The sequence below is a fragment of the Platalea leucorodia genome, assembly GCF_965183815.1.
Source record: "Platalea leucorodia genome assembly, chromosome: 4".
In the NCBI taxonomy this organism is placed as follows: Eukaryota; Metazoa; Chordata; class Aves; order Pelecaniformes; family Threskiornithidae; genus Platalea; species Platalea leucorodia.
This window is the reverse complement of record NC_138826.1, coordinates 105,450,339-105,476,130: the sequence shown is the minus strand read 5'-3', so window position 1 is coordinate 105,476,130 and position 25,792 is coordinate 105,450,339. Positions and strand designations below refer to the sequence as shown.

The 25,792-nt window shown below is 42.1% G+C and overlaps 1 protein-coding gene across 1 annotated transcript in view; it reads right to left on the bottom strand.

The window, feature by feature from the left end:
* Positions 1-25,792, bottom strand: part of MAPK12 (mitogen-activated protein kinase 12) — a 39,481-nt gene that overhangs the window by 12,986 nt on the left and 703 nt on the right. The window contains exons 2-5 of the mRNA XM_082308901.1: positions 25,383-25,512; positions 14,824-14,882; positions 11,069-11,180; positions 282-311 (exon numbers count right to left, since the gene is read on the bottom strand). Coding sequence (XP_082165027.1) covers positions 282-311; positions 11,069-11,180; positions 14,824-14,882; positions 25,383-25,512 — 331 coding nt within the window. The remainder of the gene's footprint in view (positions 1-281; positions 312-11,068; positions 11,181-14,823; positions 14,883-25,382; positions 25,513-25,792) is intronic.

The window sequence follows — 25,792 nt, the reverse complement described above, 5'->3', positions numbered from 1 at the left end:
GTTAGGGCACTATTTGCTCTTGTGGGGACATAAAACTCAACTTCAGAAAAGTAATTTAAGAAATCCAAATCCAAGCTGTATTCAGTGCCACTTGAGTGCCCAACTTACACCGATGTAGCCCTACCTCCTTTTGTTGCTATTGAACAAGAAAACAAAGGCATCATCAAACACTATAAATAGACACTATACACAGAAGTTCAGGCATATTTATGAGCATGCTTATACACAAACACCACTCACATTATCAGAATATAAACATCTTTTATGTTGTTTCCACTTACCCTGTGAATTATGCCTGATGAGTGAATATACTGTAAAAAGAGAAAGTGTTTTTTTAGTTAATGAGGTCCTGACTTTAAGAAGTTGCCTGCGGCAGGGGAGAAAGTACTTTTTCATGGTGCTAAAGTAATCTGACATTAGAAAATGTTTATTTATTGCACAGAAGATCTTTTTAGCTATGTTTTTAATGTTCAGATAATTAAACTAGCATTTTGCCCTTCCCTCCCCCAATAATGAGAAACCAGTAAATCAGTTTGAGTACTGCAACAGATCATACAGTTTTTTCTAATTCTTCCCATACATAAAACCCCATTTCCAGTTAATTTTTGGCATTGCTAGATATATATATATATATGTATCAAAATAAATCCTGCTGTTTTATGTATCAGAAATGCTCTCTTGCAACAGACATCTCCTGTGTGCCATCATAGTTTAGATTCATATGCTCCAGCAGTACTGAGTTTTTAGAAATCCTTTAAGACCAGGATGAAGGCCAGTGAAGGTCTAAGGTGAGAAGTCTTGCTACATGCTTCAATACATCCTCAATGAAACATCGAGAAGTCATGTTAAAAGACACTCTTCCTTTACCTGAACATTTTCATCACCCTTCAGTGACCTATTTAAGGGCTCTCAGAAGTCAAACCAACAAACTGAACACCTAGGACTAGCTCTTTTGGGAAGACACCTGACCAAATACAGATGTCTGTCACCAGAGGTTCCCCACTGAGGTATGCAGCTCCTCTCACCAGCTGAATGATGGCCTAGAAGAGACTATTTTCATCACAGACAATAAAGGGAGCCTCTAGTAACTAGTTCAGACATAGGCATCTCTTTTACAGGGACTGAAACGCAGAAAGTTGTCCTGAACTGAGGACATGCTTTCCAAGAGCAGCCTGGGACATCCTACTTGTGTTCACTTCAGGTGTGGGGAACTGATCTGAAAACCCCACAGACCATACTACTGATGGCAGCATACCGACACTAAGCAACATGAGAACAATAAAGGCTTTTTAAAAAGTCCCCAGAAAAGACGGGTGAGATGCGACTCCCACAAGCTTCACCTGGAGAGTTTTCATTTTATTCCACCCAGAAGAATGGGACAATAATTGGGAAAAGAGTTACTGGAAACCAGCTGTCAGAGCTGGGACAGAGCAACCAGGGACAGTCGGGGTGGTCTCACGGAGACGCACCGAAGCACTGAACTTCGCAGGGTGACTGCCAACCAGCCATAGCCCCAGCAACCGTTGTCTTCTTCCCCAGCAGCCATGTTGATGAGCAATTAACCTTGTAAACGCAACTGTCCCTCTGCACAGGGATCCTCACAGTCCACCTGATGAGCGGACCAGGGAAAAGAAAGCAAAGCTACAGATCAAAGCCAACTTCTTCAGACAGATCCAACACGCATTTCAGACTTAGGTTTCTGAACTTAAAACCTATACAACCTAAGCAGCACAAGACCTGGATTTAAGACACCAAGTTTTTAAAGCAGCGACTGAACAAAAATAAAATCTCTGACATTTACTTTTTCCTCTCTTACACCTGACGCCGTGCTCCAGATGTGGTCTCGTAGGTTCTGAAAAGAGGGAAAAAAATCACTTCCCTTAACCCCGTGGCTACAACTTCATCAATCCACCCCAGATGGTGGTAGAACTCGCTGCCGCATGGGCGCACTGCTGACTGCCGTGCCCGACCCCACGCAGGACTTGGCATTTGCGGTAGACCAGTTTCTGCTGCATATTACTTGCAGATGAGGTAAGGTTTAACATCACCCATAGGAACTGCTGAAGCGCTTCACAGGATTTCCTGGGGCCGACACAAGGGGCTGAGGGCGCAGGGCTGTTCCCCAGAACGTAGGCTGTAAAACCGCTACAGCAAACGAAGAGCTACGAAACGTTGTTTCTGTCATGGATGTGCATGAAGTGGATCAGGATGGGAGGAACCAGATGCAAAAAGAGGAAGTTTGTCATTTGTACGTGGAGACCAGAGAGGATATATACTTTTTTTTCTTTTCAAGAAATGTATCTCTAAGTGGTTAGACTCCCAACAAATGAGGAAAAAGCTGACAACTTCTGCCAATAGCCATCTTGATCAAGGATATCACAATGACTACTTGCATTCTAAATAATTTCAGTGTCTTCTTACTGAAGCCTCTTGATTTTCCAGAGCAGATGCTTAAAATAGTCTATAGGCTATTTTTGCTCACATGACTGTAGACAGTAAGGAAATAAGTGGCAGACCCAGGAATTTCTGCACCTAAGAATGTGGCATGTAGAAACAGGAATTAAAAGGACTGCACCCTTCGGAGTTTTAGCTAATCTCACCTGTTCCAGGGGAAAAGCATGCTTTCGCTGGCGTTCTCACCCCACTGAAGGTTTTACGAGCGTTCACAGCACCACAATCATGTTAACACTTTGGGGAGAACTATATTTTCCTAAACACTCCTCTTAATACAACACTACTGAGATTACATGAAATAGCACTTATTCCTGGTGCTAATGTACACATCGGCCTTTCTGTAAGCTGAAATACTGGTGCTGTGCTGCAGTGTTTCTTTAACAATAGCAGTATTTTTTTAACTGCATTTTATTATCTCCTGGCAGGTAGCAGCACTGGAACTACGCCAGCCTTCGTTCAGAAAATTTTCCATTTCAGTTCAATAACCACCTGAAACAGGATCCTATTCTTACTGATTCTCCTCATTAAATTACCCATTTATTGACAGATTTTTCACTCTTAACATGGCAAAAACATCCAGACCAGAGCAGACATATCATTCACCATGTTATTACCACTTCACCTGAACAACATTTGATTCAAGAACCCAGTTAATGTGAGCAAAGTGCCTTGGAGCACAGGAGCTCTGTGCATTATCCTAAAGACAATTTTTGGTAGCATGCATAAATTCTTGAATGCAAGCTTCAGATTGTGCTAGGAAGCTATCCAACAGTTGTCTAAATTCTAAGCATTCTTGTCTGTATATGCAATCTCTACACAAAATAAAAAGCCAATCAAAAGGGAATTAGAAAAGACTCAGGAGAAAGTATTCTAGGCAGCATGCAAAATGAAAATGAGGAGTGACTTGGCAAGGAAGGAAAAACTGAAGAAGAAATGGGTGAGAGGGGGAAGGGAAAGAAGGGAAGCAGAAAGAACAACAGAAACGTGAACAAAAGGCAGTGGAGATGACAAAAGGAGAGAACTAGAGTGGTAAATATTACCACGAGTATGGCAAAAGAAGCTTAAACAGGTGTTTGTATGGCCCAAGAGCTATCTGTCCATTCTCGAATACTGTACAAATAAAGAAACAGGACTGCCACCCGCCTCCCCAGACCTCTACGAACGGGAACCCAACTGGCACTCCTGCAGAAGAGGGACCCAAGACTGAAAGCGCTGGAAGCTCCAGCCCCTCTCCACCCACATGAAGACATTTATGTTCAGCTTGCCTTCTGTACTCTTTGACAATACACAGCTTTTCTGTCAAACAAAAAAATGATGGAAGCCCTTCCAAGTTGCAAGCTGATACTTACATAAAATTTAATGCCAGACTAAGGTCCAACTAGGAAACAGGCAAAAGAGAGGCACATCATTGTTTTTAAGCAGTATCAAATTGCATTGTTTTCTCCTACCACAGATGAAGTTAAATTCTGATAAATTACAAGGCTCACCAAAGAAAGGAAATTAATATTTCATTCTCTATAGAAAGAAGACAGTAAAATGGCATGAACAGAAACTAACTGACAAACAAGGACTGTAGAGATTTACAGAGCAAAGACCTGAGGGCTTGATACAAATCTTCCTGAACTCAGTATGAACTTTCTATTGACCTCAATTTATATATATATTTTTTAAATCAAGCCTGTTGAGCATTTTGGTATACAACCAATCCAGAACCAGTCTACAGGTAGAATGCAGAAATGAAGCCTGCAAAGAACTAACTTGGGGGCTTAGCAAAAATCTCTCTTATCCCTTCACAATACATCACTCATGCAGAGTTTCTTCTACATGCATTTAACTGTCACACATAAACAGGCTGTTACAATAGAAGTATGCAGTGTGACAAAAATGATGAACAGCCTTCTTGCCTTTGACCAGACATAAATACAGATACCATAAAGTGCTTATGTACCTCACACAAAAGACAAATGCATATTGCAGGTAACATCTTTAACACCAAGAAACCCCCCCAAAACAGAGTCCATCAAAGTTAAAAGGTGAAAAAAAAAATAATATGCATTATAAAAATGAGAAGCTAACCTTGGGAAGTTGAAAGAGTTTTACAAAAAAGATCTACAGAGTGGCATATTCCTCCTTTCCAGGGGGTGTAAGTATTTTTCCTTTATAATGCCTCAACTGAGTGCTAGCTAAGTGTATTCTTTGTTCCCCCCGCCCCGCTAAAAAGCAATCTAAGTAAACACAGATGGGCTGTCTTTGATCCAGATACAGTAGACCTTAAAAAGTACAAGATTTTAATGCAAAACTTGGCAGACCCTTTCTTAAACAGCCAACTTTCTGATATCTGTAAAAGAAGAAACAAATTACCCATTTTCTTTTTTCTCTGCATGCTAGCAATACTGCTTTCAGTGCACTTCCTAGCATGGACAGTGCTGCAGGAACGTCCCTCGAGCACCGGACCACTTCTATATCTTAAAGATATTTCCAAGTAGGTATATTATTGCAGCTGGATGAATTGGTTCAAGAAGAATCCAAAATTTAATGGAACAGACACAGTAGAGACTGTTCTCAAATGTTTGCCATGCAATAGGAAATGACAAAACATCAGAGCCTAGTAGCTGAATAATGTCTTATTTCCTGCTGGCAATTTTGAGGCAAGTACAGTTGTGCTCTTCAAAAACGTGGGGGAAGAGACAAAAATATTCAGCTGAACCACTTCTTATAGAAGATCTAATACAGTTACAGAGACCAGATACCAATTTACTAAGACTACCTCAGCATCCCTGCTAGTTGCCTTGTAACTGGAATGAGAACTGCCCTTGTTTTTATAAATCCTGGGAATAGCAGCTTATATCAAGGACTTCCTGCTCTTTTCCTCTGCGGTGGGCTGACCTTGGCTGGACACCAGGTGCCCACCGAGCTGCTCTCTCATTCCCTCTCCTCAGCCGGATAGGGGGAAGGAAATACAATGGAAAAGCTCGTGGGTCGAGACAGGGACAGGGAATCACTTACCAGTTACCATCACAGGCAAAACAGACTTGATGTTGGGAAGATTAATTTAATTTATTGCCAATTAATAACAGAATAGGATAGTTAGAAACAAAACCAAAACTAAAACCACCTTTCCCCCACCCCTGCCTTCCTCCCAGGCTCAACTTCACTCCTGACTCTTCTTTGCCCTCCCCCTGAGCAGCGCAGAGGGATGGGGAATGGGGACTGTGGTCAGTTCATTACGCATTGTCTCAGCTCTTCTTTCCTCCTCATGCTCTTCCCCTGCTCCAGCGTGGGGTCCCTCCCATGGGAGACAGTCCTTCACGAACTGCTCCAGCACAGGTCCTTCCCACGGGATGCCATCCTTCAGGAGCAGACTGCTCCAGTGTGGGTCCCCCGTGGGCCACAGGTCTTGCCACAAAACCTGCCAGGAGCCTGCTCCAGCACAAGCTATCCGTGGGCTGCAGCTTCCTTCAGGGCACAGCCACGTGCTCCAGCATGGGGTCCTCCATGGGCTGCAGTGTGGATATTTGCTCTGACGTGGTCCTCCATGGGTTGCAGCAGGGCAACCTGCACCACCATGGTCCTCTCCTCACATTACTGAAGGACTGCACCCCATGGGAGGGACCCATGCTGGAGCAGTTAATGAAGAACTGCAGCCCATGGGAAGGACTCACGATGGAGAAGTTCATGGAGGACTGTCTCCCGTGGGAGGGACCCCACACTGGAGCAGGGGAAGAGCGTGAAGAGTCTTCCCCCTGAGGAGGAAGGAGAAGCAGAGACAACGGGTGATGAACTGACCGCAACCCCCATTCCCCATGCCCCTGCACAGCTGGAGGAGAGGAGGTAGAGAAATCGGGAGTAAAGTTAAGCCCAGGAAGAAGGGAGGGGTGGAGGGAAGGTGTTTTAAGATTTAGTTTTTATTTTCTCATTATCCTACTCTGATTTTAATTGGTAATAAATTAAACTAATTTTCCTCAAGTCAAGTCTGTTTTGCCCGTGACGGTAATTGATGAGTTATCTCTCCCTGCCCTTGTCTCGACCCACAAGCCTTTCATTGTATTTTCTCTCCCCTGTCCAGCTGAGGAGGGGAGTGATGGAGCGGCTTCGGTGGGCACCTGGTGTCCAGCCAAGGTCAACCCACCACACCAGCCCTGCAGCCCCCCACTACCAAACCTTGCCACACAAACGCAATAAATCCTCTTTAATTCCTGCTCTGTTTCCTTCAGATGTACGTCAACCACGCACAGTTACTCCACTTGCCTTCCACATTTACTTCGGGGCCCACAAACTCCACTCTGTTGGCCTCTGTGAGATAATGTAGGCCACTAGGACCAAAATATGTCTCTAAGCCATTTCACTGGAATTAAATTCATCATTCATCCTTTCCACTACACTCAACTCAAGCTAATTTTTTACAGTTCATATATTGTTTGCCTGTAAAATTAACCCAAATGATGTTTTTCATCTCTGGTGAATAGCATGCCTCTCTGCTGGAAACCTGTTTCCCAGACAGTCACCTGCAACTAAACAGAACACTCCACTTATATGGTCCCTGAGAAAACACTTATTAGGACGTGGCTTTGTAATTAAGGAACTAACTACAAAACTGAAATCATAAGTCCGCATTCAAAGCCCAGATCGGAGGTGAATTCCCTCTAGTTTAAATAAAGCCAATTTCCCCAAACCTGGCTTTAGGTTCTGCATTTGTAAAATGGGAATTACAGCATTTAAATGCACAACTGTAGAATAAAAAGGATAATTACTTAGCATATGTAAAAGGCTGCGTGAGTGAAAATCTACTAAAATGTACTAAATAAAGAACACAAAATCTGAGGTAGGTCAAAGAGAAATTAATTATGCAGGACTCAACAACAAAGTATATTTACTAAGTTTTGTGATGGGAGTAAAACCATTTACTTACCCTTCTGTATCTGTTACATACCGAGATACAAAAGAATCTTGGGTACGCTGTTCCTGATGTTCTTGTCCAGGAACAGCATGCTGTCCTGCGATATTATTTATTTTTAATAGTGTTTGGCAATGCAAATATAGATCTGGAAGAATCAGCATCCTGATGGATGTGCCAGGCCTTCCTGTATCAAAACCAGTTCTGTATTTCCACTACACCAGCACATCCCTATGCAACACACCTTCCAGCACACCGACTCCACTCATCTCCGTACGAGTGCAGAGGAAAGTCAGTCCATACGTTGTATGTTGCAGGCACAGGACCATAAAACCAAAATTGCACAGTGCAAGCAGCAGCCAAGGAACAACATTCAATTCCAGACAGTGCCGTTCCATGGCCTTGCTACAATGTGCATCTCCAGAGCAGCAAAGGGAATTAAATGGCCATCACTGCAGGAAAGCCTGGCTGAAGCCTGCAGAGCTAGATCAAGGTTTTTCTTCTCTTAGAATTGTGTCACCAAAAGAAAAAAATAATAAAGAAGTAATATCCTTTTTATGACCAACAGTTGTGTACATCCAAAAAGCAAACACTGCAATTTAAGAAACACAGTACCAATCTAGACTGCGAAGCATTTTCATATCACATTAATATAGAACCATGGAATCATATAACGCTTTGGGATGGAAGGGACCTTTAAAGGACATCTAGTCCATCCCCCCTGCAATTGGCAGGGATGTCTTCAACTAGATCGTGTTGCTCAGAGCCCCATCCAGCCTGGCCTTGAATGTTTCCAAGGATGGGGCATCTACCACCTCTCTGGGCAACCCCTTCCAGTGTTTCACCACCCTCATCGTGAAAAATTTTTGCCTTATATCTAGTCTAAATCTACCCTCCTTTATTTTAAAACCATTACCCCTTGTCCTATCCCCATCTTTCTTGTAGGCTCCCTTTAAGTACTGAAAGGCTGCAATAAGGTCTCCCCGCAGCCTTCTCTTCTCCAGGCTGAACAACCCCAACTCTTTCAGCCTTTCTTCATAGCAGAGGTGTTCCATCCCTCTGATCATTTCTGTGGCCCTCCTCTGGACCCACTCCAACAGGTCTATGTCCTTCTTGTACTGAGGACCCCAGAGCTGGACACAGGACTCCAGGTGGGCTTTCACCAGAGCAGAGTAGAGGGGGAGAATCACCTCCATCGACCTGCTGGTCACGCTTCTTTTGATGCAGCCCAGGATACGGTTGGCTTTCTGGGCTGCAAACGCACATTGCTGGGTCATGTTGAGCTTCTCATCAACCAACACCCCCAAGTCCTTCTCCTCAGGGCTGCTCTCAATCCATTCTCTGCCCAGCCTGTATTTGTGCTTGGGATTGCCCTGACCCGTGTGCAGGGGATGCGCTCATGAATGCTAAGGGAATTTGGCCAAAGTCATTGTGAGGCCACTCAATAATATGTGAAAGGTCATGGTGATCAGGAGATGTTCCTTATGATGGGAAGAAAGCAAATATTGTTTGTGTCTTCAAAAAGGACAAGGAGGAAGAGGATCAAGGAAATAAAGGCCAGTCGGCCACAACTCACTCCTGGGAAAGTAATGGGCAAATAATTCTGGAAACCATTTCCAAACATAACAAGGACAAGGAAGTGATTGACAGTAATCAACATAGATTTACTGAAGGGAAAATCATGCCCGATTAACCTGTTTAGCCTTCTATGATAAGATGACTGGCTTGGTGGATGATGGGAGGGCAGTCGATGTTGTTTACCTTGATTCTAGCCAGGCTTTTGAAACTCTCTCCCACAACATCCTCATAGACAGAGGAAGTACGAGTTGGATTAATGGACAGTGAGGTAGACTGAACCACCTGGATCAAAGCTGACTGAGTCAGTTGGCCAAACCGCTTGGATCAAAGGGTTGTGATCAACGGTAGGAAATCCAGCTGGAGGCCCGTCACTAGCGGTGTCCCCTATAGGATCAGTACTGAGGCCAGTCCTGTTTAACATCTTCATTACTGACCTGGATGATGGGACAGAGTGTACCCTCAGCAAGTCAGCAAATGATACGAAACTGAGAGGAATGTTCCTACACCAGGTGGTTGTGCTGCCATTTAGCGAGGTTTGCACAGGCTAGAGAAATGGGCTGACAGGAACCTGCCAAAGCTCAACAAAATCCTGCACCTGGGAAGGAATAATCCCATGTACCAGTACAGGCTGGGAGTTGACCAGCTTGGCAGAAGAGGACCTAGAGGTCCTGATGGACAAGTTGAATGTGAGCAATATGCCCTTGCAGCAAAGATGACCAAAACCCTCCTGCATTATGCAGAGGTTTGCCAGCAACTTGAGGGAGGTGATCCTTCCCCTCTTCTCAGCTCTGGTGAGACACATCTGGAGTGCTGTGTCCAGCGCTGGGCTTCCTAGTCAAAGAGAGACACTGAAGCAAATCAAGTGAAGCTCCATGAAGACGATTATGGGACTGGAGCATCTGATATAAGAGGAGAAACTGAGACAGCCAGGATTGTTTAGCTGGGAAAATGCTCATTGTGCATCTTATCAATGTGCATAAATACTTCATGGAGGCAGTAAAGACGACAGAACCAGATACTTCTAAGTAGCGCCCAGTGAAAGCACAAGAGGCAATGGGCAAAAACTGAAACACAGGAATTTTCATTTAAATGTAAGAAAAACTTATTTCGCTGTAAGGGAGATTGAACCCTGGAACAGGTTGCCCAGAGAGGCTGTGGAGTCTCCACCCTTGGAGACACGCAAAACCCAACTGCACAAGCTCCTGAGCAGCCTCCTCAGTTTGACCCTGCTTTGTGCAGGGGGGTTGGACTACACAGTCTCCAGAGGTCCCTTCCAATCTCAGTGAGTCTGTTAAAAGGCATTAAAAAGTTATTTTCTTTCAGTGGAGTCCCTTCTGTCATCTTTCACAGCTGTTTAACTCACGTGCCTGTCAGTTTGGGCTTGTAAGTGATTTACCTGTGCTCCTCTCAGCCACCTCCCACTCAGATTTGTCACTGAAGATCCACAGTCCTTCCATATGCATACCATACATAGAGATACGGTATAAATATGCACACACACACATCCACACACACCTCAATCACATATATATGTATACAACAGACACACACACGCTCTTCAGAAGAGCACAGAAAGATACACTTAGAGCAGGTTGGGTGCAGGGTGCCTTAGCAACAGTGTATCAGACCAGTATTGGTAAGCCATGGAAAAATTTTCAAATTAAGAGAAATTTGAAGCTGATGACATAGCTGAGGGCTCAAGTCCAGGGGAGTCCTGCCTCTGAAGTCCACAGTGTTTTCATTCTCAGTCTCTATGCTCTCCAACTAGCCACAGTAAGAGGTGTGGCAAAGCAGCACCACAATCAACCACTGGGGAAGAAGGCAACTAAAAATCACAGCAGGGACATTCTGGTGTACTCAAATAAGGAAACAAAGGCCACCCTGGATCAATGTACTATACAGATCTTCAATGACTATCTTTTCTTTTTGCTTGAAAAAAGCCAAAGACAAAACCATCATACAAAAAAGCCTCAGATAACATTTATCATCACAAAACAACTGCTATGTAAGATGTCATTACTTTTACTATATAAGGCGAGATAAATTTTATCCTGCTATCAAATTATAAGTATTTATAGCGCTCCATAATGGTTTACCAGGAAAAAAGATTGTGAAATCAGAATAATAGTAAAAGTGGCAAACCTTCAAGCCTTTCAACATCTGATATACCAGAAACTGGATTCGGTCTTCAGTTAGTTTCTCATGCTTCATTATCTTACTCAAGTCTGTTCCCATAAACGGCATGACAAGGTAGCTTAAAAAAAAAAAAAAAAAAGGACAGAATAACTTTAATTTGTCAAATAAATTGGAACATAATTCTATGTTATAGTTCAGTGACAATATTAAGTTACAGATCATTCAATTACCCAAACAATTCTATCATCATCTCTCTACCCTCCAAGTTTCTCTGGTTCATTTATTTTGATTGTTATAAAAGAGGTATTGCCCAGCCCTGTCACTGATGATGGAAAGTTGCTAGTTATCAGAAGAGTGCAGATTCTGAACTAGTTAGAAAGAACCTAACCAAGACCCATGTGATATTTCAAAGACACCTACATAGAAAATGAAGACGTTCACGCAATGCCATGTATCTCACAATCATGATCATAGCATTGAATTAGCAGCAACCAAACCACCTAGATGGTTCATTCAAACAGACAAAGTCAGATATAACAGAAATAGAGTTGATCAAATTAGGAGGCAACAATAACTTCCATTAATTTTCATCTGGGATTATAAACTGGGATCTTCGGTACTTAGTACTGGTAAGGGGCACCAGCAACAGAAAGCTTGAGAATGCCAAGCTGGCATTACAATGCTAATCTTCACTGAAGACCCAAAACTGTTCTTCACATTGCTTGTAGTAAACTCATCCTTCACAGTCGATCCTTAAAGTCAGGTCTGAGCACAGACAGAGCCAGTCATGTCTGGCACCTGAGGATAAAGTCATCAGTCTTCCTCTTCTTATGAAGATGAGCAGATGTATTTTCATGAAGGGAAGAATTAGATGTGATCATTGTTTAACAGCTACAAATTTTATTATTTAGACTTAAATGGATTTCCTCTGGTTAAAATATGCAAATTATAATTCTGCTGATTTCTACTATTAAACCTGTAGGAAAACTTCATTTATTCTATTAGAATTGTAACTATAAACAAAATAGAAATTGAATATAAAGTCATAAGGGAGATGGGACACTGACTGAGTCACTAGGACAGGTAATATTTTCAACATTTCCTAGGCACCAAACATATTTTCCCCACAACTTTGGGGATCAGGACTCAGGCTTCCAGTCCCAGCATTCACAGATAAATTTGCTATCCTTTAGATACCAAAGATGAGCAATTTAATTCTGTAACTATATACGGACAGAGCAAATATGGAGAGAAGAATGACATTTCTTATCTCTCCCCTAGTATAACACACAAAATGCTTCCCATCAAGAGACCAAGTGACTTAGAAAATGGAGTTTAGCTTCTTTGTTGATGTTCCTGACTGTTGAAAGCACATTAAGCTCTCCCCCCACTCAGACTTATTAAGTACATTTTCACAGAGGTCATGAATATTTGGAATGAGCCATAAAAAAACCTTTAGTGACTGTTCTAGAAAAAACAGAGGTAGAAAGACATGGGGCAAGACAAACAGAGAAATTTCTACACATCTTTTACTACTGGTAGTGACCTTCAAGCATTCATTAGGATTTTGCTTGCCTGCCATCATCTGTACAAATCCCAAGGCTCTGGATGGCTAGTGATTTATGTGAATAGACAAAGTTCAAAACAATATATAACCATTAAGCACTGTAAAGAACAGGATGAGAAGGATAAATAAGACTGTATTTTTACATACACACAATTTGCTAAGTTTACAAATTGATGACTTTAAATCTCTTGCAGTCAAATAGAGAGAAGTCTAGGTGGGTGGACAAACAAACAAAATTTGAGAGAGGGAAAACCCACTCCTACCTGAATTTGAAAATCCAAACTTCAGTAACCATTTACAAGCAACACATTGGAACAGGACAACAATGGGATCAAACACTATGGGCTCACTTTTAACACTTCATCTACCACTTAAAACTTATTTTTATTACTAAAAATGTATTTACAACCCACAACTGGAGTCCTCAAATAAGCTGAGGAGCTTAGGCACCCGATTAATAATTCACTTCAATAGGAACTTGATGCTTAATGCATTTAAATTCTTTGCAAGTTCCAGTCAAACCCCCAAATTCTTACAAAATGAGGAGCAGCAACCTGTTCTGGCACATCATTGTGTATGATACAAGCACAGACAATGCAAGGAACAGAGATGAAGGGGGTGAAAAGCAGCTGGTAGCGTGGGACTTAAATTGGTAAAGATTTATGTGTTTCTGATTTTGTACACCACTTCAATCAGCTGAACTTCTAAAACCGAAGGGAGTTCAACACAAGCACAAGCAGGGAAAGGACGTTGAATATTCCTTCATAAAGGAAATGGGACAATGATGTCTTCAATCTTTCTTACATTGACTGGTAGAGCAGAGGAGCAGGAGAGCAGAGCAGCAGGTAGAGCAGGAGCACACTAGGGCTGGATGTTGTCTGAGACCCTGGGTTTCTTGGCTAATACCAACTCTAGGGACTGGCTCTGGTGAAACCACCCACCTTCCTTCTGCTGCTTCTAGCCACAAATCCACTTGAATTTGATCGTTATACAATAGGCCACAGATGACGTCTCATGACTAGTCAGCAAAAAGAGTCTCCCTCAAATGACCCATTTGACCTTTAATTCACAAAAGCAGTTTCTCCACTTTTGTTTTAAATGTACACACATCCACCTCTGCTCATCTCTAACAGCTTGCCCAAAGTCTTGAAAGTAAATTTTGCCCTAGGTCCACCTGATGCAGTTTCAGTTATAGAAATGTCCCTCCTACTTGACTTGCGCCTTCAAAACTTGAAGGATGATTTTAGGGTCCCATTTAAAACACAGTGCTTGAATGCTAATCATATACATATGCATTTTATTACATACGCTATATGAAATGCTAGCACAATAAGCAATATGGACAACATCCTTTTTGACTCAGTGATCATTTTGGCCCAAATGATCAATATGAACACACGGTCCATGTTTTCTGTACTTCATTTTCTACATTTTCCTGACAGATAGCTTTCTTTGTTAACATATAAATATGCAAGTTTGGTTTTGAAACATAGCTACATTAGACAAAATCCAGAACAGTTCTACGACTGTAACATGAAATCTACATTAAGCCCATCAGAACTTTTGACCACTGTTTCTCTAGTGACTCTAATTCACAAGAATTGCAGCAGGATCCACAAGCAAAACAACAGACATGTTAAATATCTTGTCTGAGATGCCACCAAAAGGTCAGGGAGATGGACATGCCTGGTGCTAGAAATTATCTATATCATGTGCCATTTGGACCACTGGACTGGGAAACCAGTCAGGGAGTACAACAAACCACAGCACAGATAGCCACTAAAAAATTCAGCAGCATCAGCAGTTTTGAATTAATCCTTGAATTAGGATGGATCACACAGGAGATGTGTCGTGTAGCAGGCATCATTTTCAGCCTGCTTGTTTGGGTTAAGAATTGTCCTATCATTTGGGCAACCTGGCCCTTAGGGTAAGGAACCAGTACTTGAAAGGTGGATTAGGGAATCCACCAAACTGCATTTACTAAGGTCTGAAAAAAGTACACACCTTAAAAGATAGGTAACTAGTTCTAATGACAATCTGAAAACCTCAGCCTACCAAGAGTTATATTAAGATGAAATTCAGAAAAAATCCATGAAGCAACAATTTTGGAATTCTGTATTTAAAAAAGCGACAACCCTTCCCCCCGCACAAGCAACAATGCCCTGCTCCCAAACACAAACAACTCAGAACTTACAAGTCATTGAACTTCTCCAGTGTTACATCTGGTGTGAACACATCCAATATTCCAATGACCTAAAAATAAGGGAGAGAAAAAAAACACATGGATTAAGACTGATTTCGCACAAAAAATCCTGACCTGCATATTAAGTGAAAAAATATAATCAAAAACATTACCATAGTGAGACATTAGATACAGGCATAAAGATATCAGAAAGAATACCTAAAGTAGTGCCTAGGAACACCAGGATTTCTTGTGTGTTAAATTTTATAACTCTGAGGGCTGTTTGACCCTGTGATAAAAAACAAAAAAATTTATTTACTTGAACAAAAAGTTCAGAGGCTAACAGTTTTATGTAAGGGGAGAGAGTATCTTTTAACTCGAACCACTGAAGTGTCAAAAAAACCAGACAAATCGGTTTACAGCCTGAAGCAGTCATAAGTGCTATTCACCTAGCTGGGCCTGCTGCCTGACAATGAAGAATACTTTAAACATCTTTTCATTTCAGTAACAGGGTAATTTAGATACATAAGACTACAATATCTAACTGGGAGTATGGAGAAGAAACTAGGACTAAACTGTTTTTTATAGAGAGTAAATTTATCAAGACCTTAATATGATTTACTAGCTTATACCTTAGGTTCTCCTTAAGAGTATTTTTTGTCAAACAAAAGCATTCTATTACTTAACAGAGAAATAACAATCTAGTAAAACAGATTTCCCACCACAGTTTGTCCTACTAGCATGGTTTTCAGCAGAACTATATCAACTGACTATGACTGCATTATGGTAACTGCCAATGCTTCTCTCAAGCCCATTAAACACCAGAAAATTAAATATACAGAACTTGATGCTCCAAAAGATGTAGCTGGAATTGTCTAAAGCCAGATCTCAGCTTGGATGCTGCTTAACCCAGGCAGTGCCTAAATAGCACATGCTTTTAGAGTTGCTTCTTTTCTACTTCTGCTACTAATTGACAACAATTTCTGTCTGCCCAGAGGAAGCCTCTGAAGCCCTGGACTGCTCGTGGTGTTTCCCAGGTGCACGCTGCCGTGTCGACAGGGATGTGCAGGGGTTTGCTGGAAAGCAAGCTAGAAGACTAATAACCTTTATAACCTTGTTCAGATCTATTTCCACAGCCATACAATATAAGGACACCAGATTATATATCAAACTAAAACGGTATAAAATCAGAAACTGCAAGAAAGACACCAGGGCTAACGGTATATTACGTTGTCTGATGTTACCATCAAAGTACTAAAAGAAGGACTCCAAAATTCACTTTGATAACAATGAAGACGGATTTTGGACATTACTACTACATCTTAATTGCGTCACGAAACAGAGTTCTTTAAAAAAAGCACGTGAAAGTAAAGAGAAGCGAGAGCAGAAATGCAAGAAAAAATGCAAGAAAAGAAAGGCGACTTCCTTTATTTAAAGCTTTAAATAAAAACCTCCAACTGTGATGAAATCCTTACTGCACGTATTTTTATCTTTTCCACATTCAGGGGGAACTACTACAGTTAGCCTGGGTATTATCAAAACGTCATAATGACGAACAAGATAGTGTCCTGGTTTAACCCCAGTCGGCAACCAAGCACCACCCAGCTGCTCACTCACCACCCCCCTGCTGGGATGGGGGAGAGAATTGGAAGTGCAAAAGTAAGAAAACTCATGCGTTGAGATAAAGACAGCTTAATAATTGAAATATAATAACAACAATAATAATAATAGTAATGAAAAGGTAAACAACAAAAAAGAGAGAGAGAGAGAGAGAGAAACAAAACTCAGGAAAAACAAGTGATGCAACCACTCACCACCCGCTGACTGATGCCCATCCCATCCCTGAGCAGTGACTGCTGCCCCCCCAGCCAACTCCCCCCAGTTTATATACTGAGCACGACACCATACGGTATGGCATAGCCCTTTGGCCAGTCTGGGTCAGCTGTCCTGGCCGTGCTCCCTCCTAGCTTCTTGTGCACCTGGCAGAGCATGGGAAGCTGAAAAGTCCTTGACTTAGTATAGGTACTGCTAAGCAGCAGCTAAAACATCAGTGTGTTATCAACATTATTCTCAAGCTAAATCCAAAACACAGCACTATACCAGCTACTAGGAGGAAAATTAACTCTATCCCAGCCAAAACCAGGACAGATAGAAAAACTACTAAAGGCAAAGACAGAAAATTACAACTCTTTTACTTTGTAGCCACATATATCTCCGAAAAAAATTACTAATAGTATTTTCCTGAGGACTGTTATATGAAACTAATTAAATAAGAATAATATAACTACCATAAAACAATCATTAAACCCACAAAGGATGTGGTTATTATTTGAAGTAATACCTTCAGTGCTAACATTACAGCAAGAATTTTCTATTATTTTTTTGCACGACAGTTTTACATAAGTTTTTCCATTTCTATGTGGAGGCAGGGAGAAAAAGGGAGGAGAGAGGAATAGGAAGATGTACATGACAACAATAGAGCATAATGCAGCTCTGCAGGCATTTCCTAAGGCAGCGTGTGTACACACACACACAGAGCACACACAACCAGAAAAGTTGTGTGCTCTCCAAAGATTTCAGGACTAAAAAGAAGAAAGTTAATATTTTAACAGTAATCTTATCCACTTCTTTCCCTATTAAGCCCCATGTTTTCAGAAGTCTTGCTTGTTCTCCTCAGGGAGATATGTCCATGCCTTCACTTACCTAAGCAAGAAACCTAAGAAAATAAACCCCATCACGTCTGAATGTAGCAGTGAAAGACAGGGTCACCACAACAAGAAGACGGGACACAGCAGAGGATGAAATAGCGTGGCCGCTGTACCACAGCCATCCGTGCACCAAGGCATTATCAGGTGCCCGCTGTGAAATGCGGGAGCATGAAGAACACGTTTCCATAAAGAGCATGCCAGCCCCAAAACACTCTTAATGAAGTTCACTGACATTTTACTGCTTCCCCATTCAAGTAAACAGAGTTCCTGGTAGTTACTTAAACTGCCTGATACACCATACGCATTACTTCTGAGGTAAGGCTGCAAACTCATGGAGACAAGCTTATCATTCCTGCAAACCCTCTGCAGTGAAGGATACCACCGAGAGCAACACTCAGCTCCCGCTGAAGGGAACTGTAAATAATAAACCAGAAAACTCTTTTAACATGCCAAGAATTTCACAATACTACTTTTTCTTGCTTTACAAAGCAAGCTTTCTGAAAATCCTGAAATCTATTTTAGTGTCCAAAATGGTAAGACATACTAATAGTTAATCAATTTAAAACCAAAAGTGAGGGACCCATTTCCTTTTTCTCAGTGATCTTTATTTAATAGCTGTGCTTTGGGATGATTTTCCTGTACTGGAACAGTCATTAGTATTTCCATTTAGGTCACAGCTTTCTGCAGATATCTTAAGCACAAGGAGGTACAGGATAAAATAAATCCTCCAAGGAAGATACAACTCCAGCTACTTCTTCAGGAAAAGGAAAAAAACTGGATAAAGTGTAGGAAACTCCCTCCTCTGTAATATCATGGAAAATCCTGTGTCTGTCTAAAATGCCCTCAATTAAATACAATATTTGTAAAAACACTTTACGATACTTAATGTCCCAGCACAGAAGTAAGCCACCGTAAAACAATTACAAGAATCATTTATTTTTCATAGCGTGGCCTATAGGAAATGTAACGGAGGTATCTGTGAAACCTTCTGTAGATCTATTTTTGGTGTTCATTTAGCACAATTACTGATACTATCAGAGATGGAAGCACTGTAAGGAACGAACCCAGTACACTCTGCGATGGCAATGAAAAGCATCTGTGGCAACCAGCAGCAGCACTGCCCTTTCAGGGTCTCATTTTTTCCCCATTAACTCTGCCAAAAGGCAATTTCTCAAATGAATTAGCCCACAAAGGATGCACCTTGTGTCCTACTGCCCATCTGACTGAAAAACAACCTGAATTTCTGCAGCCTCCACTGAAATACCTTCCTTGCTTGTATCTCGAGGAGAGAGTGTAGTACTGTGTCTCTCCCATCTTCCTGCAAAGCAAAACCACAGTAACAGCAAAACTACCCCTCTACTGGTCTAACTTGTTTTCCACAGGTATGCTTTTACTCCATATATTTACTTTGTTGATTGTGTCTCTTCCCTATGAAGCCAGCGGGGGGTGGGTGGCAGTGTCTCCAGCCCTTCTTACCCCTATCGTCCATCCCCTCCAAGACATTTACTGACCATCCTGATCAACTTTAACTACTGTCCACAAATAAATAACAGCTTTGCCTTGGTAAGGTGGTTTCTGCCCTTCCCTTCTCAGCTGCCTCCTTTTCCAAACGTTACTCCAGCAGAGGAGCACAACAGCGAAGAGCTCCTTGTCTCTATCCTCCCCTACACTTCCACGTATGGGATTACTTTTATTCAAGGACCATTCCACTGCATTTCTGTAAAGGCAAGTTTCTGATGTGAGCAGCAGCACATCAACGAAAGACTCAGATCTTGTATAAATTAATAAGTAATGTAGGTTATGTCTCTTATACATTAAGTGCTGCTTTCTCTTGCAGATGTTATGCATGAAAACACAGTGAAGTTGAGTGGCTTTGGCACTCAGGCTACATTTTTTAAGAAAGATCCCTGTTGGGGCGCACTGAACTACATATTATGCTGCATTAAATTTTCTGCAAGGTTAGCTTCAACTTCATGTTCCTGCGCTGTTCCACATCACAGGGCACCTGCATCCTTTTACTACACTAAGAAGTCTCAATCTTTTTCAATTTTTGACTATCCACCCACAAGGCTTGCACCACAGCCACCTTTCTTCCTCACTGATTACTGCTACATGACAGGAGGGATGCCTGCTGATGCACAGAGAGCTCCTTGCCTTTTCTCCTGCCAGTCGGCACACTGGTAGGCACGAGCCGTACCCACGAGCGTCACCACGCTCTTCTTTCAACGGACCCATGTGTAACACTGGACAGATCCAAATCCTGTGGACAGACACATCTTCATCTCTGGACTGGATGGCGAGCCAAAAAGGTTTGGGTTTCGGTGCCGTCTTCCTTATTTTCATTTACTGGACTAGGCTAGTCAGTCTGCTTTATTAGTACCCAAGGCTGGGGTGTGAATAAATGGCTATCAGCTGAAGCCCAGCCTAGGTATTAGGCAGGTTTGTGAAAATAAGCAGAAGTGACAACCGATACCACTATGTTGATTTATTGGCTTTTGAGTACCAAAATAAGTGACTCTGGTATCCTGTTAGCTCCCTAGCTGTGCTAAGCTTTCAGACTGCAGAAAAGCAGCCAGGAGTGTCTCTCCACTACAACCTTTTGACAGCAATAAACTATCCTGTTATAAATGTATTTTTACTTTCCTAAGGACCCGTAAGGAGATTTGCCATCGCCAGCCAGGATTCCTGAATTGCACTTTACTGGCATGTGTGTACCCAAAGGATGTGAATTTTTAGCTGCTGCAGTCCTGCAGGACTTGCTGCGGGAAACCTAACACAGTGAGCATGCTTTCATCTGTAAAGGCATCTCTCAACTACAACATTTTGTTGTTGCTCTTCCAATGCTCACGTCAGGCCAGACGAACTGCAAAAGGTGACAGCGTTAAGATTTTCTCAGGCAGGAACACAGAGTGCCCCACTATTTTCTCTGGAACAAACTCCTCCCTTGGTTGATACTGTGTAGGTGTAAATAAAAAGCCCAACATTTTTTCAAAATAAAGAAGTCAACAGCATTAAATATTAGCCAACCTAAAAGCGAAGGCCTGCAACATCCTCAGAAACGTAACTGTAGAGCGACAGACAATTTGGTGTCTGTTGGATACCCGAGTTCCTTCCAAAAGGGGAAAAAAAAGCTACGTGGTTCTCATAATGCAAAACACACACTAGACTTCAGATGTGGGAATACACCAGAGAATAATTTCCACTCAGAGCAATGAATGAGAGCATAATATAGAGTACCTTTAAACAAATACTGCAGTTGCCTCTTACATACAGGGTTTCCAGGAAGAAAAAACATCTGTAGAATATTAACCGACCCAAGAAACGTTTAACAGGCATTTGTCAAAAATTTTATGCCAGAAACACATTCAGAATTTAAGTTGGTAGAATTGGGTCAGAATTACTGTATGTGCTTATATGTACACATAGGTATATCCATGTATACACACACATATGCATATACCACACTTTCATAAAATCCACGCTCTGTTCTGACACAAGACATCTGCCCGAGCTGCTGCTTTTCTCTCCCCCCCTCCAGTGCCATCTCCCCTCGCCAGCTATTTTGCACTACTGCTGGCAACTTCAAAACTTCTGTTAGCAAACTGGGAGGTGAGGAGGGCACCAGGACTGGACAAGTATGAGTCACTACGCAGTTGTTTCAACAAAAGCATGTATCATGGTATCACTTCCAGTCCAAATGCATAATAAAATCCAAGTTATTTGCCAAATGAAACTAATGGGTCTGCACCTCTGCTGACTTGTCCGTGTTTAGCTTTGCACACACAGACCTCTCCATTAACTTCAGAAGAATACATGAATGCAGAGCCATGCAAATGTTTGAGAGCCAAAGCCAGGGCCAAAGTTAACACGCTGTCCGTATTTTCACTGGTTTTGGTTTTAAGTCAGAGCCATAATAGATAAAGTGTCCTCACTTTAACTGAACTCCAAATGGAAAAAAACAGGGAACAAAAGCAGCACTACTGAAAAAAACTTCCTAAAGGTAAACAGTCTGTTCTTCTGTACAAGAAGCAGCAGATGCGAAAGAAATAATCAAGAGCTGCTAAGGCTGTAGTGGGATGAATACTTCAAGCTAGCATGAATAAATGAAATAAAAAAAAAAAAAAAACAAACAACCAAAACAGTGCTTTCTTCATTCTGCCTTAGCTGTTTTTATTCCTCATTTTCACACCATTCCCTCTCTTGTGCCAGAATATCTGTTTATGCAGCTACACAGTGATCCGGCAGCTTATCCCGCTGGAAACTAACTTTTCTTTTTGGCAATGTCTGAGGAATTGATCTGGGTTAGATTGCTTCCTAGGCAGCAGAAGTATCTTATGATGTTTGTGAAACAACCCGGATCCTCTCAAATTAAAATGCCTACCAAAAAAAAAAAAAAAAAAAAGCATACCAGTGCCTTTAAAGACAGTGATTTATCTCCTAACAGCCAAGTCTTGCCCTCTTCACACACAGCCCCATGGTCCTCAACACCATTTCTCCTCTGGATTTGTTTGCAAAGGGTTGATGAGGAGTCCCACACTCCCAAGCCTGCACAGTTTATATAGAAATAATCCTCGCTACACTTAAGTAATGTCCTGCTTGAGAGCCATTAGGAAGAACAAAGGTCTAGCATATATAATGGAAGATGGTCATGCCAGCAACCAGAGTTGCCTCCTCCTGAAAACGCCTACATAGACAAGCAAATTGACCCGTGAGTCAACTTCCTTACAAGGTAAAATACAATTCCATTAAAATTCAGTCGGATGACTCCTATAGTTGCTTTTACAGGACTCCGGGTCATGCTACAACCCTTCCACATTAAGGAGATGAGCATATTCCTCCAAGGGTCAATAATGGAGGTAATCCAGGGTATTAAGCAGTTTTCCTACGTTTTCTTCACTGAAGCATGACATGCTGATGAATTACATCACTGTGGCACGGGTTTAACGGTATCTTCTGCTACCTTAATGGAGGATCTGAGATGCTATTTTTTAACGCAATATGTCAGACCATTAGAATTTCTTCCATCCTTCTGAATACAGCATAAGGTTAAATAAATTGTGATATCGTATTGCTACATGCTTAACACAACACCTCCTCGAAAGCTATAAGGGGCAGAGATGGTCCATCAAGAGGTAATCACAGTGAAACAAACAAAACATCACACTTTTCATGTAATCCAACATCAAATGCATCATGATTACAGAAGTAATTTTAAAAGAAAAACAGATCAGAAGAGCAAATTGGACGTAATTTTAACTATCCAATAAACAGAACCTTGAAATAGTTTATATCCTGACGTAAGAAAAAAGCAAGATGCAGATTTGTACTGGAAGATTAGTGCAATGTTGCAACAATATCCCAGGTCTAATCCATAGTGGCAGTACGGTTAGACCGGCTATCACACATCACCTACTCTACATACTTAGATTACCAACACCCACGACAGAGATAACAGTAGCTTCACTATTTTATTGTGGTCTTTGAAACAATTACTTCAGTTTTATTAATTTTTCATAGCTGTCGTATTTATAGTACAACCAGAAAGACAGATAACTGCTATCCTATAGAAGTATACTATAACATACTAGTTGATATAAAAATCAGGAAAGATACTTCAATCACAATTCTCTTCTACTAATTCCTGTTATAAGGAGATACGCACCCACATGAGTGGGGCCCGTTCAGAACTCCATTGCCAGACCCATGGAAGCCACGATGGTAACAACAGAGAACAGCAGCTGTCCTGCCACAACTGTACATATTATTAAAGGTGTGCACAGCACACTGGGGACTGCTGATGTGAATAGGAAAGGACCTGACTGTCTGCCTGTAAACCCATCCTTTGGTAGAAATATGCAAAAAAGACGCTCTTTGACAGAATGGTAGCGGGTCAAAGGCAAGGCTGAAAATCCTGACGAGGAGTGGTACTGCCATTCTGGTTTAATTTTGGATGGGTGGAGCCGCTAAAGGAGTATCCCGAGATCAGCACAGGGACTAGAAATCCTAAAAGGTGGGGTTGTTATTCCTAATCCACCGTGGGCGAAACGACTGACAGAAGGGTGTGAGGCTGGGATGGTGGACGGAAATTCTCTTGACGGGCTGTACTGCCATCTCAACCTCATCACAGGCGGGTGGAGCAGTCAGCTTCTGCCTCCATGGTGCCCGCAATTCCCTGCAGGATCATTTATTCAGTCTTTGTTCCCTAATGAGTAGATGCCATAATTCATGGTAAAACTTCTCCTTAGTACATAGACTAGATTCTTCTTTCTGTGGCCCAAAGTGTTTCCTAAGACTGTAAATTATTCCCTTCCTTCATATATATTGATTTGTAACTTTTGTGCTTACGTTCCCCAGTGAGCATTTTCTTCTAGACTCTTTAATTACCAAACGAGTCCATGGAGGGGTTCCAGAGTATTATCCTGAAGGGCATACACCGCATAAAAACCACCAGGAGTGGAAAATGCTACCCAACAGATTATTCTGGGAAATGGAAGAAAAATAATCTCAAAATTCTGGACACAGTTAGGAGCTTGGCAACTGCATGAGCTGCTCTGCTCCCAAATGTTCAGTAAAGAAAATGCTGAGAGTATGAAAGCCCATGCATGACACAGAAGTTCCCTGCAAATGTTAACTCTTTAACATACACAGCAGTGGTTATGAAGCAGTTACTTCAAAGGAGTCAAGTAAAGTCATCAAATGTATTAAAAGATTCAGACTTAAATGTTCACAGGCACACAGGTTCTTAAGCCTACAAAAGGTTCCATTTTTTTCTGGACAGTCAGGACACCCCACAGATTATTCTCTAAAATGAACTTGGATATTGTGGGTACTCACAATGTTAATACCATAATGTTAAACGGCAATGACTGGCTATTGTTATTACCAGTTTCTCTTATCCTCGCTTTCCATCTCTTATCCTTCCTTGAAGGCCATCTGAATGCAGGTACGCTCTGATCTCCCACATTATTAACATTTTAAAACAGACTCTTATGCATCATTTTAACAACTCCCTCCAAACTCTCTTTTTTTTTTTTTTTCACATGCATTCACAATGAACAGCATTTAAAGCCACTGCTGTGATCCTCCGAGCGCACTCTGGGACCATTCTCACCTGGAGGCCGTGCTTTGATTCCACAATAACTGTTTTCACACAAATCTCTCCTCCTTTATTTTTTTCTTAAACCACTAAGCACTGTTGGGACTATGTATATCTCAATGACACTTTCAACACTTCTATTCTATGGCTGTTCTTTCACATTACGTGGGAACCTGTGCAGAGGTCTGTATCCTATTCTCTGCTTCCCAGTAAAGCAATTTATTTAGTCATTCACAAACCCTTCCTGTTTCACCTCAGCACGAACCCAAAACTTCCAAATGCTTCACGAACAATAAAAAAAAAGGGAAACCCCACCCTCTGCCCAAAGATATGCACATGTACCATAGCCATCTTCATGCAAGTTCATAAAAAAAGAGATGGTGGCACGGGAGACCCACAGGCACAGACCCACGCTCTGCACTCCCCTGCTCCTCACAGGAACGTAGTGATGGAGGTTGTAATGTCTGGTTCTTCATCTCTCTCACTAGCTCCGAGTACAAATTCCACCACGGTCCTAACCTTCCCCACCCAACCTTTTCTACATGGAAATGAAGTGGTGTCTCCCACGGGATATTCTAGTTTGTGTGAACTGATGTTTGTAGATAAAGGACAGAAGGACAAAAGACAGACACGCAGGTCTTGCCCAAAGACTCCTGAATTCCATGCAGCCACACATCTGCCTTGTCCAACTCTGCATAATTTTCTTTCTGTTTTCAGGGTGTGTAAACGGCAGCCTTGGGGGGATATCTGCTAACGACCCCACTCACGTTTTCATGCTTCATGTGTTTCAGGAGGCGCAGCTCTCGGTAAGCTCGCTTGGCGAAGAGGTCAGACTGAAACGGGCGGTACAATTTCTTAATGGCCACTTTGGTACCACTTCTTCCATCGACCGCTGAGCTGTAAGGGAAGAGTTTGGTGAGCGAGGACCGAAGCGAGACTGCAAACCCCACCAGCCGCCGGGGCTGGCGAGCGGCCGCATCCCGCCTGTGCTGCCCGGCCCTCGACCTGCGGCCTCGCTGGGCCGAGGGGGGAGACCAGCTCCCCAAAGCACCTCGCTGGCAGCACCCGGCGCCTACTTTCATTCGTTTAAAATGCTGCCAGGCCCTGTGGTGAAAAGTAGCCAATTTTCAAAAGCTTTAAAGAGGAACATCTGGGGAGGAAGGGAAAAAAGCAAAAA